Source organism: Galeopterus variegatus, unplaced genomic scaffold (assembly GCF_000696425.1).
Source record: "Galeopterus variegatus unplaced genomic scaffold, G_variegatus-3.0.2 Scaffold3369, whole genome shotgun sequence".
NCBI classification, from domain to species: domain Eukaryota; kingdom Metazoa; phylum Chordata; class Mammalia; order Dermoptera; family Cynocephalidae; genus Galeopterus; species Galeopterus variegatus.
In genome coordinates, this window is record NW_007729480.1 from 179,716 (window position 1) to 198,231 (window position 18,516).

Below are 18,516 nucleotides of genomic sequence, written 5' to 3' on the forward strand. Positions count from 1 at the left end.
ACCCAGCAGTGATGCACCTGTAGAGAAAAACCCCAGTCTTGCTGGGTCCCCTAACAAGTTATACCCTGATAAAAATTAGGAAAGTACACTTCTTTTACTAAATCATGATTCTGGTTCAACGGCATCAACTGCATAATCTAATAAACTGCTTGGAAATCAAGTTATTTGGGATAATCTGTGAAATTACAGCAAGTGCATCTAAGCTTTATACATATAGTACAAATTTAAAACAAAGGGTTGAGGGCCGAGCCCGTGGCGCACTCGGGAGAGTGCAGCGCTGGGAGTGCAGCGGCGCTCCCGCCGCGGGTTTGGATCCTATATAGGGATGGCCGGTGGGCTCGTGAGCACGGTGCGGCCAGTCTCAAAAAAGGACAAAAGGACAAAAGAACAAACAAACAAACAAACAAACAAAAAGGGTTGATAAAATGGTCTGTAAAGTTTTCTTTCAGCTCTTCTTTTCTTACTTAAATGAGTCTCTATCTGAAGATTAATGGGAATCTCTTTTGTTCAACCTATAAGAGGCAAAGCAAAAACTCTCTTCTGTAACTCCAGACAGTTGTATCACTCATATGAGTAAGAGTGTCAAAATACTCTGAAGTAAGCATTAAAATGAGGCAATAAGTACAATTATTTGTAAAAGTTCAAGGTAAATCATGTTTTCTACCATTAAGACAGAGACATTTTTATTTCTTATGTTACTACCACCAACAATGGGAAAAAAACTGTTTTCATTAATAACTAATAATGAAAAATCAGTATTGCTGTAAAGTAAGTGATTAGGAGCCCAGAATGTAGAGCCAGACTGTCTGGATTCAAATCCTGGCTGTGTGCGACTTAGGGTAAGTTTTAATTTCTTTGTACCTTAACTTCCTTACCCTTAAAATGGAGATAATAATTTACCTCACAGCACTGTGGTAAGGATTAAACAAGTTCATATACATAAAGTGTTCAGGAGATGATCTGACACTCAAATAGTGTCAAGTGTTATTATTATTAGGTAATAAATGCTTTTAAAAAAGGAATAAAAACAAAATTATAAGTAATGTAAATAATAATAAAGAATACTAATTTTAATTAACCCGACTGAGAAATGAGAAAACCAGAAAATGTGGCAGACTATTTTCCAAATAAACTATGATTAAAACAGCCTTCTCATTTAAAAATGTGCTACAGACATTCAACATAATATGAAAGGTAATTCTTCTAATAAATAATGTTTTTAAATGCCAGCAACACATTTTGCTACAGAAAATTTTTTTGTGTTCCAAAGGCTTTGGACAAAGTTCCTATCTTACCTTCCAGCTCGACCTTTCCTCTGTTTGGCATTAGCTTTACTAACCCACTCAGCAGACATTGTACTGATGTTGTTCTGAGTATCAAAGTGTGTCTCTTTTATTTTTCCTCCATCTATCACGAAAACTACATCATCTATGGTAATGCTGTTTGGAAAATAGATACATAAAATATTAAAAACATATCAAAAGCACTACTAACCTATAACAGGCCTACAGATGGGAATTCTAGAGCATTTTTTATTGGTTCAAATTGATTTAAGCATTTAATGATTTTCACCCCCCTTTCAACACTTACTGATATTACCGGGATGAAGTGCCTAACAGTAGGCAGGATCAGTAGCAATAGTTGCAGTACACCGCCAGTTCTTCAGATCACATGCTCAATTCTTACGTGCCTACAACCAAAACTCATAGCTTGCCTGATGCCTTTTTATACCCAGCTATGTTGGCCCCTCAGTGCCATGAATTAACATCACCTTCCACAGAACAATCTGTTTCAGTGACTGAACTGTACATTAGTACCTCCAAGGGAATATAAGAAAATTTAAAGGCTGGATGCAACTAAATAACAAATATTACAACCCCAACCAGAAACAGGCAAAAATGACAAAATTGACGTCAGCTCCCATACTTTAGGAAAGCTTTAGGGAAAAAACGCTTAAAAGGCAATTTCTGAAGAGGGCTGAAACATTAGTATGGGTTTAAAAAAACGACCAAAAAAACTATGCTTACTGCCATGACCACATTAAAAAAAAAAAAAAAAAAAAAAAAAACTTTTTTTTTAAAAAATTAACAGGCAAAAATGACAAAATTGACATCAGCTCCCATACTTTAGGAAAGCTTTAGGGAAAAAACGCTTAAAAGGCAATTTCTGAAGAGGGCTGAAACATTAGTATGGGTTTAAAAAAAGACCAAAAAACCAAAAAAACTATACTTACTGCCATGACCACATTAAAAAAAACCACAAAGCTTTATTTTTAAGAAATTACAAATAATCTTGTAGAGGATAAAGACTAAGGTATGTCAATAATTTATGGGGCTCAAAACTTATGTAATCATCAGTAGTTGATATTTAAAACTATTTTTTACCTCGTCTCTGCGATGTTGGTAGCAATTACTATTTTCCGAACACCAGGAGGGGTTCTCTTAAATACCTGTAAGAATAAATACATCAAAATACCAAAAGTACACAAATTTCTAATATACTATTTTTGCAATTAGAGAAATTACTTCAGAAACTGCTCACTTTTTAGCAATCTGTGACATTTTTAGCATTCACTGACACGCATCTAATACTTATAGATATATTTAGGACATATACATAATTTTCGATACTATGAAGTTTTCTTTTGGTAAGCCAAACTAAATTTCCCGCAGGTGTCACAATCTTATCACAAACAAGATTTCAAATGAAATATGATCACTTAAGTTTATAGCATATCCTTTAACAAAAGCTGGAGGGTAAAAGGTACAAGGAGAAAAGTTTGAGTGTAAGAATGATGAGGCCAAACCTACACAGGTTAAGAACACTGACCAATGAGGCAGATACCCAAGCCATCAGAACAGATGTCGGCTTGAGATCAGACTGGAATTAAAAAAAAAAAAAAAAATCCTTCTCAAATGCTAATGCTAAATCCTAGAAACAGTACCACTCCTGACAATGCCCAGAAGTAGAAGAAAGACAGTTAAGCACCACTGGACATAATGCAAAAAAAAAATATATATATATATAAACTTAACCCCTTATTTATAAAAATGGTAATCAATAGAGAAAATACTGTTTCCTAGTCTAGCCACATATTCTGCAGCAAAGAAATACATAATTTGATATGTCAGGGTGTCAAAGATGGAAGTATCTCCACACCAGATACTCTTCTGTCCAATCTTTGGAATCCAGAGTGCTCTTGCTCCCCCCTTCTCTTCCCTCAGGTGTGTGCTCTACGTCTAAGTTGGCTGAGTCTTACACAGGACTAAGGTACCAGCAGAAGGATATTAAAAGTGTCTCAATAAAACAATCTTGATATTTTCTTACAGAAAGAAGAGTGAAAAAACTAGAAGGGAAGAGAAATAGATTTTCTGACCCATTTCATTCTACCAGGGCCTGCGAACAATGGACTTCAGGAAATTATCTTGCCTCTCAGAATGCAGTGTTCATTCAAATAAGGGAAATCCCTCTATCTGACAGAGCCAAAACATTCATAATGTATTATTGATAAAACAGGAAATCTCATACCTGTGAAAATATTAATTCTGTTAAATCAAAATCTCAGACATCAAGCTGTCATTTGTAACAGATAATTAAACTCTAGGCTGAGTTATTTTTAGTGGTACTCACATACCTTTTTTTCCTTAAATTCAGGAAACCCAAACAAATTATTGGTAAAAACAATTCTTTAAACTTTTTCCTAATGTTGAAAAAACTAATGTGATTTGTGGGTTACCCTCTGTTACTCAAATTTTTGTGTAATCATCCCCTGAAGACTCATTTGCAAAGGTTCTCAAGGAAGTATTTTTAATATGGATTACTATTTGAAAATGCTCCTTTAAAAAAAAAAAAAAAAGAAAAGAAAAGAAAGCACACAGTAAGTAGTCCTCAAAGCTTGTCTCAGTTTGAAAGACAGACAATAAATAAATTTTACAACATACCTGTGTCTGGTTAACTGTAGGCATCAGTGAATGTAAAGGTATAATAAGAAACTTATCTGAAAATTAATAAGAAAATTAAACTTTAAGATAAAGAGCTGCAGAAAAGCTTCATCAAACACACATGAAACAATGAATTCAGGTCCTGAACTACATAATTCTTAGTTTATATTTCTACATATAATCAGACCAACTTAATTTTTTAAATATTTTTTTCTGAGTGTCCCAACAAGTTCCAGTCGCCACTTTACTCTGTTAATTTATTTCAGATTGATAAGCATTTTCCCCAAATTCTTAGAGTGCTCATAAGTTGGGAGTAATCTTTTCAAATTATACCAATAAAAGATCATTAACTCTATTCCCACCACTTAACTGAAGACTTAAGAATTTTGCTTAATATGTATATAAGTTTGTACACTTCAGGTGATCCTCACTATTTTAATCCAACAGAAAATACCTAAATTTTTAGAGCAAATTACTTATTAAATATCTATGTCTTACTTAGAAAATAATACAATAGTTCTGGTTTAGTTTAACACATTCTAAAAGTAACCCACTTTTTTAAACATAATTTTGTTAAAAACAGAAAAAATTCTATTCCTGCTTTTTAAGTTTCAAAGTAAAATAGCTCAATCCCATTCATAATTATTAGTCCATAGACAAAGTTTGGTATAATAATGCAAAGAAGGGGGAGAGAGGGAGAATGTTAAAAAGTGAGGGCTAAAGGGTTAATTTCAAGTTTAATTATGGTTACAAAAACGCAACCTGACTTAAATCTCTAACAGTGTCCAAATTTTCCCAACAGAATGGTTGACATCTAAATGAGATATGGTGCTCCAAAAAGACTCTATGACTGTCTGAATTTAAAAGATTTTATGAATCTTAAAAAATAGTAAAAAGCTGTCCATCAACTGATGCCGCTAAAAAAGAATGCTCTGAATTACTTGTCTCTGTGACACAATATGAAATCAATCAACTACAAGACACTCAAACCAAAAACGCTTTACTTGAATTGAATCGAGCCTTCAGATGTAACTTCCAGGTTTCAGGAAATACAGGTAAGAGAGGACCAAATGAAGTGATGCCATAGTCAGACAAATTCAGAAATTGAACCCACTACAGGACAACTGGCCTGGTCTTTTCCACAAGTCATTACCATGGACAAAAGAAGGGAGTGGAAGGGAGTGATGCTCTAGAGCCAGAGTGAAAGATTTATCTGGTTTGACATTTTCTACAGTTTGAACAAGCTAACTGTAAAAGATAGTTTTGAAAAAAATGGGCAAATCTGATTATTAACTGGTTTATTAGACAATATTAAGGATTAGGTATGATAAACGGCATGGTTATATAGGAAATTTGTCTATTTTTAGAGATGCTTGCTTATATATTTAGGTATAAAGTCCAATAGCTGCAATTCACTTTAAAAAGGAAAAAACTAGATAAAAAAAAATAGTTGCTGCACTGAAGTCATGGGTATATGGTGTCCATTATGATTTCCTAGTTTTCTGTATGTTTAAAATGTTTAATTACAAAAAGTTTAAAAAGTTGGAAGCCAGGAATAATGAAAGTTAAAACAACTTTGTTGAAGGCAATAAAATAGGGAAAAAAATAATTTGCATTGAGTAAATGGGAACACAGTCTACACTATTATAAAAAGAAAGAAACAAGCAGTTGATAAGCATATAATAACTGAGTTCCAAGATTTTTTTTTTTAGTCAGTTCAAAGTTGGGCCAATTCCCCCCCCCCCCCCATTAATAGTGGCTAGATATATAATTGATTACTAAGGCTACATTTTTTTCAACATAATTTATTTAAGAAAAAATATTCTTACTACATTTTGGAAAGATTTCCTTTAAAAGGAATTGAGCTGGTGGTGGAAGTATAAATTGATACCTCTTTTCCTCAGGAATAGTTAATTCAAATTAGAAAGTTAATGATAATCTATCCCACCCTTTTCCCACTCCCTATCACATATATTAAATGTAATGATAATGTTACATTTTAGTTTATATCCTATTTTTATTAATAAATATTTACACACACTCATTTTTTAAAACCTATTAAGTACATCATACAGTAATGTTTATGATGGGGAAGAGGTCAAAGTTAGAAAATTCAGCCAAAAAAAAATTCCACTTGTTTAAAAAAAAATTCAGCTGTATAGTTTAGTCATGACTACACTTTTTCTTCAGAGAAAAGTTGTCACTGACAAGAAAAAGAGAAAAGCAGTGTTTCTTTACAAAGAAGTCAGAGAAATTAAATCAAAATATTTTACCAGCTAGACAGTAAATAATTCCAATTATACAGAATGCTTTGAAGGTATTATAACAGAATTTAACAAAGAATAAAAATACACCTTTACTATTTTAGCCAATATAATCAAAATATTTTCTAGTGCCTTCTAAAAATACAATGTGTCAAAAGCACTTCAATAAAGATGATAAATTATATTCAGAACTATAAATTACTAAATAAAATTGCTTGTATTTTATTAACTTCAAGTTGATAATGATTACTGAAAATGCTTTGACTGAATTTTATAGAAGAAAAATATCCCCATACATTTCTCTAAGATATAAGCGTTTGTCTTTCAAAACAAGCTATTTGGGCCAGCCTGGTGGTGCACTCAGTAGAGTGCGGTGCTTGGGAGCACGGCGGCACTTCCGCTGAGGGTTCGGATCCCATATAGAGACCAGTCCGCTCACTGATTGAGCGCGGTGCGGACGCGACACCGAGGGTTGCGATACCGTTGCCGGTCGCGGTACGGGTGCGACACCAAGGGTACGATCCCATTACCGGTCACGAAAAAAAGACAAAAAGGGAAAAAAAAAAACAAAAAAACAAGCTGTTAAAAAATCAGAGTTACCTGAGGAATTTATAAAAACTTCAGAGTTCGGGTCATATTCTTAGATTTGGGGTGAGGATGGGGTTTAGGTATCTGAATTTTAAAGAAGCTTTATGGTGACTCTTTTTCAGTCAGAGATCACAAACCCTAGGCTAAGGCTAAGGAATAAATTCGACTGTTTCCACAACAATGAGTGAAAAAACGAAAACACCCAAATGCCAACATTTTAATGTTAAAGGCTCAATTTTCCTAAATTTTGAAATTTAGGAAAAGAGATAAAATATTCTGTTCATAATACCCAATAAAGAAATTCACTAATACCCACCACCTTCATCTATGACCGAGCACTTCAGAAAAGATCTGACTTTTGAAAAAACCTAATAAAACGTGCTACACATGATTCAAACACCACCCTTGGAAGTGCAATAAAATACATATGTATAATACCTGATTTAAACATCATTTGTGACATCAAGAGATCATGTAAAGTGCTGATATTGTCCCAGCCTGGTAGAAAGACCAGTATTGCACCATCCTATGTGGAAGGGAAATAACTATTACAAAGGATCACGCTGATAAAAAATACTAACAGTAAAATTCTGTGCATACTTAAGTCTTAATTAAAATTATACTAGCTCAGGATAATCTTAGTTAATAGCTAAAAGATTACAAGTTCACTTTTTAAAAATAATCCAGATATTTCATTTGCTTATTACTCTTTTCTTCAAACAGGTCAAATGCCTAAATCTTCTTACTATTTTGAAATTCTTATTTCTAGTGTCAAAAGCAATTTCATCCAGTCTATTTTTTTAAAGCATTTAACTAAGTTATTTTTTTCAAAGCCTTGGTATGTTACAATAAAATTAAAATTATGTTACTTGAAGAAAAATAAAAAATAAAACTAACCTCTTCTTCCAAAACAATGTATCGGATAAGAGCAGCAATCAAATTCAGATCAACTTTATCGTCATCCATCATTTCTATAACATCTACAGTACTTGCAGAATACCTAACAGTTAAACAGAAAGTCATGAAACGCTTGATAGAGTCTCTTGTGGTTTAACTTGCTATGGAAGCTTAACTTAATCTGCAAATGGAGGAACAAAATCTATAGATAAGAGAAAATTACTGGGGTAATAAACAGTGTTTGTAAGTCAAATCAGCATGGCATTTTACTAGAACATGAGATTCATAACACTCTCCTTCAAGTATGTGCAAATTCAAGAAGACAACCCCAGCTTTTTGTTTTAATCATTTAGTCACTGCATTCTCACCTTCAAATAAAACAGACTTACCTTCTTCGCAATTCCCTTATATAATCTGGCCAGCGTTCTTTATAGACTGCTTCTTTTTCTTCTTTTTCTTGTCTATTTACATGCCCTTGCATGAAACCCCTCTTAAACTGGGATCTATGTTCTTTTTGTTCTGGAACATATCTAAAATAAAAAAATTCTTAAATATCTTCACTTTTTGAAACTCCTTGGTTTTAACTAACATCCGACTTTTTACATTTAGGATTCTAGAGAACATTTCATTATACTTTCTAGTGAATGCTAGTTTAAACAACAATTTATTTCTAAGTGTTGATGAATATATAAAACCTGACAGTTTAGATAAAAAGCATTCTTCTCTATTGAAGTATATGAACCTCGAGACAATATTTAGCAGTCAAAATTTTAAAAATACTAGAGTAACTTTTACTTTCAAGTTAAGTTTGCTATACAACAAAAGTTAACATTAATGTAAGTCCAAAATAACAGTTAATGACTGCCTAGCAGAAAAACTCAACTTTTAAAAACAGACTTTTTCAAACCTAACTGTACACAAGAATCCCCTGGACAGCTTGTAAAATACAGATTCCTAAATCCTATCCCTTGTGGTTTGGATTCATTAAGCCTGACTGGGGTGGTTAATCTAAGAATTTTAGCTAGTACCCCTGGAAGATTCAGATAGTGTATCCACAGACCTACAGACCCATGCTAGAGAACTATTTAATTCTGCTCAGTCACAGTTAAAGCTAATGGCAGATCCAGATTCAGCATTCAAGTCTTTTGTGTATCAGTCCAGTGTTACACTAGTAGTACCCCTGGAAGATTCAGATAGTGTATCCACAGACCTACAGACCCATGCTAGAGAACTATTTAATTCTGCTCAGTCACAGTTATAGCTAATGGCAGATCCAGATTCAGCATTCAAGTCTTTTGTGTATCAGTCCAGTGTTACACTATGCCTCATCAAGCTGTGGTGACTGCTGAAAATACAGAGGGCATATCTGCCCAAGAATTCTACCTACCACTGTGAGTTCTGAAAGACATGGGGAAGGAGAGAAACAAAGAAAAATAAACCTACACTTTAGCCCCAAAGCCTCTCAGAGTTTGCCTAGTGGATAACACCTCTGATGAAATAGAGGAGACTGGAACACAGACATCGGAGTCAGAAAGAACTGATGCCCTTGCTCTGCCACTGGATGACTACACCAAGGCACGACCTTGGACAATGTATTAAACTTCCTGCCTTTAGTTTTCTTATTTGAAAGATTAATACTCTTACAATAGTTACTGGCATGAGAATTTTTAAAAAGTGATAAAGCATAGTGCCTGATATATAGTAGACACCCAGAAAGTGTTAACCCCCTTCCCTATTCAGTACCTGTGACCCAGGATTCCCCTAAGTCTTCGATACATATAGAGGCACTAACTTGAAGTAGGGCAACCTGAGACAGAGATTGGTTCTAGTCGGCAGGATGGAACCACAGTTGGCTCCCTTCCCAGCAATTCCGGAAACAGCAGTAAACTTCAACCACCCTCACCCCCAGAACCCAGTCACAACCCTCCACATCATCTCACTCTATTCCTGGACTGGCCATTGTGTTTCTTCCTTTCTACTTCCCAGATGCACAAGTCTTCTGGGAAGAAGACAGCTGGGGGCTTCTTTACCAAGGACCACCCTCCTTCAACTTCCCTCTTAAAGTTGGTTAAAGGATGGCAAGGGCATAAATACCACCTTTTTGCTTAGAGATCCCTTAGCTACAGTTCCCTGTACGTGCCGTCTCCTAGGGAGCTTAACAAAGCAATTCATCATAATGTGACTTTAGAATACTGGTCTCTAAAACTTCATGTTCAAAAATTATCAAGCTGTTACCTATCATTCTCTTAAAAAGCAATTGCTAAATGTACCATGACAGGAAGTGAGACACAAGGTACAAAGTGAAATTGAAGAGGGAGTGCATAGAAAATTTATGGCCACTGATGGTACAACCAAAGGCATGAAAGACCATTAGACTTTTAGTACGTTCCATTCTGACATACATATTTTCCTCTTTCCTACTCTGATTTTCACTGCCTTCCTGATTTGCCCAGTCTATCTCTGACACATAATCTTACTTCTGATATACTCTTTGCTTCTCCCAGACTTTACATAATGGCTTATATGTCTCCCTGTCTAGATAAAAATAGAGGGTCTGTACCAAGTCTTTTTTATCTTATGCTCAGACTTTAGCACAGTGCAAGGCATAAAGTAAAGTTTAATAAATATTTGTTGAATAAATTTCCAATCAAAATTCAGCTGATTTTTGCCAAGTAAAATAGGCCATACGATCTCTGCTCTCACCTTTCCACTATCACTTCCTGGTTTTCTCATTTAACATGTGAGCTATAGAGTCATAAAAAATACCACGAAAGTGTTTCTACACCTATCCATTTACTTATTCAGATCTTTACTGTAGGTTAGGCACTGTGCTATGCCTTAGCTACTAAGATGAACAAGACAAAATCCTTGACCTTGCGAAGTTTAAAATCTAGTGAAAGAGGCAAATATAAAGAGATACACTGCATGGCAATAAGGTGTTAGAAGAGGTATGATAAAAGTGCTATGGAGTCCAGAGGAGAAAGTAACTCAGTCTGTGAGAGGTTTCGGAGAAGGCTTAACAGACAATTAAGCTAAGATTTTTCTTACATTTTCAAGAGTTTACAGATGAAAGGATGGAGAAGGTGGCAAATTAAAGTCTAACAAGAGAAATTAGCATGCAATAAAGCACAAACGCATGAATAAAGGAGCATGGTATCAAGAGTTTACAGATGAAAGGATGGAGAAGGTGGCAAATGAAAGTCTAACAAGAGAAATTAGCATGCAATAAAGCACAAACGCATGAATAAAGGAGCATGGTCTGGGAATGATGCATTTAGCATGGGTAAACCATGGGATGCATGACTGAGAAATGAGGCTTTAGAGGATGGGGAAAGACTGTAAAGGGCCTTGGGACGACTAGCTAAAGAATCTAAACCTGATCCTATGGGGCTGTGCTTTCCCAGCCATTTTCCCTTCAACGAATATAAATTTTGTACAGCCTCCTGGAGAAAGCTGCTAGCAGCTAACAGCCAGTAGCCAGAGTGTTGTTATTACATGGGCATATCAGCCGAGGTGCTCTGAAATAGGCCATAGTAAACCAATAAAGGCTTTTAAACAGTGTTTAAAAGAGACATCTCATATGCAAGAGGCTTGCCTAGGGGTAAAAAGCTTACATGACCAGATTTGTTTTCAGAAAAATGTATGGCAGCAGTTACAAGAGTGAAGACCACAGTACCAAAAGAGGAACTATCATATTAGCACAGGAGAGATAATAAGGACTTTAAGGAAAAGAAATAAAAATGAGAAGGCATGTTCAAGGAGAAAGCCCTCAGGGTCTGTGTGCTGGGGGTTAAGTACAAAATGAACGGGAATAACTTAATCATACAGCATATAAAAGCATGAGCATACCCTGGTACATAACTGCTTAATAAACATTAGCATTTTTGTTTTATAATTTTGAAAACTGGATGGAGGATAGTATCATTAACTATTATAAAGTACACTGGGCAAAACGTATTTTTTTTGGGGGGGTGGGAGAATTGTGGGGATCAAATATAAGATGATAATTTTGTCTTGAACAGTGTTAGGTTCAAGATCTCTGTAGTACTGGCATACTGCTGAGTAGAAAAAAAGTTCAGAATTCAGGAACAGCTTTAGTCCTGAAACTACAATGAAAGAAATGTGAAACTACAAAACCACGGTCATGGAAATAGACAGGACCGCACAATGAAAACATAAAAGACTGAGAATGCTGGGGGATATCATATTTGAAGGGTAGGCAATGGAAGCCAGCAAAGGAGAATGAAAACAGAAGAACCAGAAGAGAAGTCCAAACACTAAAAACAGAGATTCTCAAACTTTGCTGCCCAGTGATCTTCAAAAAGTACTGATGCCTGGCTACCACCCCAGACATTGTAATTTAATTTTAATGAATGGAATATGAATGGGGCATCTGGATTTTTAAAAGCTCCAGGTAATTTTAATGAGCAGCCAAGTTTGAGAATCCCTGAATCATGGAAAAATAATATTTTAGAAGGAAGTGGTCAAGGATGAGTTTCTGAGACTAAAGTTCAACATAAGAAAAGTGACACGTTAGTACTTTTTAGTTTCTTTTATTTCCCAATGTTTACTTACCTTATTTTTTCAATTATGTCTTCCAAAAGATATTCTACAACCGGAAAAGTAAAACCAGGTATATGTATCATAGGACAGTTACCTATTATGGCAGACAAAACATAAATATAAATCTGTGATCAATTATTAAAAAAAAAAATCAATATGCTAGAAATAGGACTCTATTACTATTCTTAACTTCAGAATATGGTCCAGTAGCTTTTACAGTTCTTCCTTATTTTTCCATATCAAGTTTAATAAATAGCAGCAGTCTAGTCTTCATTCAAGACCATTTTACTAACAAACTATACACACATCTCACAGTTCTACAGAATAACACAGAATATCAAAGCACAGAGCATTTTAAGTTGAATTCAATATCCCCATAAGTTAGAAGTCTGTTTTCTCTTCATCATTAGCCTAAATGATGCTACAGTAGAACTCAAGTTTTACTGAAATCTACATAAGAAGCATTACTCCTTGTAGCACCCAGAATTAATGAAAAAAAGTAGTCAAAATAAGACCTAATCAAATATTAAACTGTCACTATTTCAGAATCACTAATTATAAAAAATCTTTCCAGTATGTTACTTACATGTTATTTATGTTTCATAAGAAAAAAAACAAGTAATAAATATGTACACACTGTAAACCAAGGCCAACACCACATCACAGGTCAAAATATCTGAGCTGGTATCAATATTCTGTCTTTGATTTGCATAAATTTGAGCAAGTTACTCAATGTTAGTTCTAGGTGTTTCATTGAAAAAAAAAAAAACATAATATCAGCCTTGACTAATCTCATAAGGCTTTAAAGATTAACTGGAATGCATATTAAAGGATAATTAAAAACTAAAAACAAAAATATTTATTAAATTTAGTTATGTTACATTTTAATTCCCTCCCTTTCCCCTTCCTTCCTCCACAATTATAAGCATGAAAGACACTGAGGCATAATTTTAAAAGAATGTACTTGGCAGCTAGTCAAATCTAATTTCAGATCCTCTCGTCCTTCTGTTAATTATTTTCCTTCCTCCACAATTATAAGCATGAAAGACACTGAGGCATAATTTTAGAAGAATGTACTTGGCAGCTAGTCAAATCTAATTTCAGATCCTCTCGTCCTTCTGTTAATTATGAAACCTTGGTAACCTACTCAACTGCTCTGAGACTGCCCTCTCATCTGTAAAACAGGAAAAATAAAAGTACCTACCTCACAGGTATTATGAGGATTAATGAAGACAAATACACTACCATTTGGTAGTGCCAAATATACTATCTGGCACAATGAAGGTGCTCCTTAAGTGGTCACTAGTATTATTAACAAACTGCCACCATAGCCTGTGATAGTACATAAGAACCACAGAAGAATCACAAAAACATGTTTATGAAATTACTCAAATCTGTGGTTTGACTTCGGTGATGCCACCTTAATTGTCTGGTGGTGGCAACATGAAGGTACATATCTTCACTATGAGAGCAGAGATGATGCCATTATTTTAAAATAGGCCCAATTCTCTGATTCATGAAACTAGAGGGTAGAATAATTTTAAAATAAAATGAATTGCTAAACATTCATTTTGACTATTCTGTACACAGCACTATATTAGTTAAAAAAAAAAAAAGATTCTGTGGCTTTCTGCTATGTTTTCTAATGTAATAATCATAAATTTTACTCACCAAAATATTCTGAAAATTTCTCGGCATTCAATGTTGCACTCATCAGTATTACTTTCAGATCAGATCGAAAATTGAGAAGATCTTTAATAACAGTCATTAAAACATCTGACTGTAGATTTCTTTCATGAATTTCATCAAGCACAATATGGCTAACACTGGACAAATGCCTAAAGCAGAAATGTGAAGTATGGAATTCACTATATTATTTAAAAAAAACTATTTTTCTTTAACAACTAATAAAATCCAATTTAATAATTATACCTTTTGATAATATTTATAAGTCTTTAACTGAAATACACTCACGGGTCTGACTGGAGCCACTGAAGGATGATTCCTGTTGTACAGTATAAGATAGAACCCTGTTTCCTTGGCAACCGACTATGGATAAAAAACATAAGTTAATAATTCTTGGTTTTCTTTTCTTTTCTCTTTTTTTTTTTTTTGTGTCTTTTTTTTTTTCGTGACCGGTAAGGGGATCGCAACCCTTGGTGTGGTGTCGCCCTCACCACGCTCAGCCAGCCAGCGCACAGGCCATCCCTATATAGGATCCGAACCCACAGCAGGAGCGTCGCTGCGCTCCCAGTGCCGCACTCTCCCGAGTGCGCCATGGGGTCGGCCTCTTGGTTTTCTTTTCTAATAATTTACTAAGTACCACAAAACTTTAAAAGAAAACCTCTACACTTAATTTTTTAGTTATAAGAACACCTAACACAATAGGGTAATAAAAAACACTACACTCAAGCTCATTATACATTATCTTTGTTGACATAATCCAATGTTGTTAATTTCTTCCTAAAGGCATAATTATTTACATTAAGAGAATGACAGAGTTACTTATGGGCCCTAAATTTCTGGTTCAGTGATTGGAAAGTCTGCTCATTTAAAAAGGTAAATGGAATCCTGAGCTTCAGAAAAGACTAAAGAAGTACAGTGGAGCTGGATGGGTGGTTAAAAATACTAAAATCAATAAATTATACCAAAAGGTGTATACAGGAAGCCAACTCTTTTCAGAGGGAGTGACACTCTACTAATATACAGTTGGTTCTCTGTATCTATGGGTTCCGCATCACTATTCAACTAACTGCAGATCAAAAATATTTGGGGGGGGGAAACAATAAAAAACAGTACAATAGGGCAGAGCCCGTGGCGCACTCGGGAGAGTGCGGCGCTGGGAGCGCAGCAGCGCTCCTGCCGCGGGTTCAGATCCTATATAGGGATGACCGGTGCGCTCACAGCGCTCACTGGCTGAGCGCGGTGCGGCCAGTCTCAAAAAGGACAAAAAAAAAAAAAAAAGGACAATAAAAAAAATACAAATTAAAAACAAAACAGCATGACAACTATTTATACAGCATTGATAGTGTATTAGGTATTTCAAAGAATCTAGAGATGATTAAAGGTAAACAGAAAGATGTGTGTTTGTAATATGAGGATACCTCAAAGAGTTTGTGGAAAAACAGAATTAAAAGATAATATGAATCTTTCCATGAACTTTTTAAAATGCCTCACATGAAAACAGAATGCCATTTTATATAAGGGACTTGCTATCCATGGGGGTCCTAAAAGCAATCCCCCACAGATACTGAAGAATGACTATATGTCTAGGAAAAAGGTTATTCATTCCATAATGTAAAAGCCCATTAAAGAAAATCTCTACACTTAATTTTTTAGTTATAAGAACACCTAACACAATAGAGTAATAAAAATACTACAGTTAAGCTCCTTATACGTTATCTTTGTTGACATACTCCAATGTTGTTAACTTCTTCTTAAAAGTATAACCATTTATTTATTCCATAATGTAAAAGCCCATTTTAAAAAGGCAATACAAATCTGATTTGGAGTTAAAAGATGACTTTGTGGTAGCATGCCATCAATGCTGCAGCAGTTGCTGTTAATGTTAATTCCACGGCTGGTTGGTTAGCTCGGTTGGTTAGAGTGGGTGTTATAACACCAAGGCCAAGGGTTTGGATCCCTATACCACCAGATGCCAAAAGAAAAAAAAAAAAAAGGATAATTCTAATAGTAATAACCAGCATAACAATGGGGAAAATCTCCTTTCTTTTGAATCTTCAGCTTCAAAGTTTCAATAAAATCTACCTGTATACAAGAAGTGAACATTCCTTACCTCTGAAGACGAATTTGGTATCCTGTACTATTACCATTGCCACAAGATTCCGCCCTTTCTGCAGCCACTCTCTCTGCAACCTTTAATTTAAATAATATACAATTACGAAGAAAATATAATTTCCTTTAGGACAAATACCCTGAAAATCCATGAAAATCTGAGATTATTAAAAAAAAAAAAGTTTCTTCAGATTTTCAGATGAGTTAAAAAATAGAGATATTTATTAAAATCTGAGGTATCTAAAAGTGTGTGTGCCCTTCTTAAGAGGTGAAGATTACTTGCTTATTATGTTTACTTTCCATTTCCTCTTATAAAGTCCTTCAAGGCTAAATTCTCTCTCAACACTATTTTCAAAGTGTCTTTCTAGAGTATCCTCTTGCTAATTTCTACCTTTTTTTGTTCTTTTCAAAAAGAGTTAGAAATCATGCTCTAAGCCTGTAAAACTTGTATAGGTCAGTAATATTAATACTTTCTTCTTTTTTTTGTTTGTGGTACAGACTGGTGTAGTTCTATATTACATGACTTAGAGATGTGATAAATAGTTTTTGATACCACAAAACCAAAGACAACCATAAATCTTCAAAATTTAAAGTTACACTCAGAATTATATAACATGGGAATACATTCACTATACACACTAAACGTTATAAGAAACCACAAATATCTTTAAAAAATATATAACATATATTCAACTAGATTAACTAAAAACGAGAAAAACCAATGTTATTTGTAATAACATGTATTTAACAACTATTACTTGGGCTTGTCCTCTTGAAATTTTGAACTTATCAAGATTAGGTAGCCTGGATCACTTAAGCAAACAAGATAAATCTGAAACAATGCCTTCTTCCTCATGATTAATGTCCTCTTATTGAGCAGCTGCATTAAAATATCACTGACTACAGAAATGCAACTTAAAAAAAAAAAAAAAGGCTTCTGCATTTTCACCACACCATTCGTTGTTCTCACGTACTGAAAAAACAGTAAGAGAGAATTGAAAACAATTTTGAATAAACCAAGTAGTAAAATTTAAAGCACCTAATGATGAAGATTATTTGAAGCTTGTAATCAATTCTATAAACATTTTATCAATTTTTTATTCTTTTGGATTTATAAAGAAACTTGTCTGGATTTATAAATCATCTTGAATTCATAAACATGTGTTATATGTAAGACAGAGTTTACTCAATCTTTTGGCCTTTACTACCAAATATTTGTCAGCCAAATATTTGTTTTCATAGCCATAAATCCTAGGCCTAACTAAGAATTACTCCAAGTCTTCAAAATCAGTAAGTTTTAGCAAGATTACTTAAAGGAGAGTGAATTAGATAAAAGAGGAAATATTAAAAAGTGAGAGATTACTTACTGAAATGGCACTAATTCTTCTTGGCTGAGTACAAACAATCCTGCAGGCAGATCCTTTTCCTCTTTCAATGTAGTTATCCAAAATGAACTGAGTAACTTGAGTGGTTTTTCCACAACCGGTTTCACCACTTATTACTGTTACCTGATGGTTACTGATTAACTTTACCAATTCCTATTTCAAAAGGGAAAACAAATGAAGAATATCACGAGTTGCCTAAGTCTAAAAGGATATCAACCAAAATTCTACCAAACTGAAGGTAATTAATGTTTTTAAAATTTTCTCTTATGTGATGCTGGCAGTTTGGGTATCTGGATCTACCCATTTTCAAGAGACAAACAGCACCAAGTTACAATGAACAGAGCACCAAATTATAATGAACAGAGCCAAGGTACTGTTAAAGAAAAACATACTGACTAGAACAGGAAGAAATATCTCTTAAGTTCCATGAGAATTAACATTAAATTAAAAGAATGCTGACATTTGGGGCTATTGAGTACAGAAGCAAACCCCTGACCTAAACAACTATTGACATGATGGATTTATATCCCAGTTCATAAATATGGCTTTGTCTGCAGGACAACTTTTGTACACTGTCTTAAGAACAAGGAAGAATACAATGTATTTCAACATTATTTCTTTTCAAATAATTAAAATAAAGTTTTTAAAATACCTAAATAAAACAGGTAAACTTTAGCTATCTAGAAAAAGATCTTCCTTCTTACAAATTTTGGACATACACTAATATTTTTAATATTAATATTTACTGTATTAATAAAACCATCCTACTACTTCAAAAGGGTGACATAGGTAATTTTCATCTACAAAACAATTTAAATTGAAAATCTACCTTTAAAAAATTCCCCATTTATTCTAACAAATTGTATATATCAGAACAAGTTTCAAGTTTGAACACTGAAATTACAGCTGGTAAAAACTGAGACGTGGAATGTAATTCATTCATTCAATAAATATTTATTGGATGTCTACAGAATGCCAAGTATTGTTCTGAGCCAAGTGAACAAAACAGTGAACAAAATAGACCTTGTCCTCAAGAACTTACACTGGCCTAAGAAGGAAAGACACACAGATGTCAGGTGGTAA

At 34.2% G+C, this 18,516-nt stretch overlaps 1 protein-coding gene across 1 annotated transcript in view; it reads right to left on the reverse strand.

Annotated features, from left to right (window-relative positions):
• The window catches only part of DHX36 (DEAH (Asp-Glu-Ala-His) box polypeptide 36), a 52,686-nt gene that overhangs the window by 19,589 nt on the left and 14,581 nt on the right, over nt 1–18,516 (reverse strand). The window contains exons 5-15 of the mRNA XM_008584773.1: nt 17,416–17,586; nt 16,050–16,129; nt 14,228–14,302; nt 13,925–14,091; nt 12,266–12,347; nt 8,080–8,220; nt 7,691–7,793; nt 7,232–7,319; nt 3,942–3,997; nt 2,385–2,449; nt 1,296–1,439 (exon numbers count right to left, since the gene is read on the reverse strand). Of these exons, the coding sequence (XP_008582995.1) occupies nt 1,296–1,439; nt 2,385–2,449; nt 3,942–3,997; nt 7,232–7,319; nt 7,691–7,793; nt 8,080–8,220; nt 12,266–12,347; nt 13,925–14,091; nt 14,228–14,302; nt 16,050–16,129; nt 17,416–17,586 (1,172 nt within the window). The remainder of the gene's footprint in view (nt 1–1,295; nt 1,440–2,384; nt 2,450–3,941; nt 3,998–7,231; nt 7,320–7,690; nt 7,794–8,079; nt 8,221–12,265; nt 12,348–13,924; nt 14,092–14,227; nt 14,303–16,049; nt 16,130–17,415; nt 17,587–18,516) is intronic.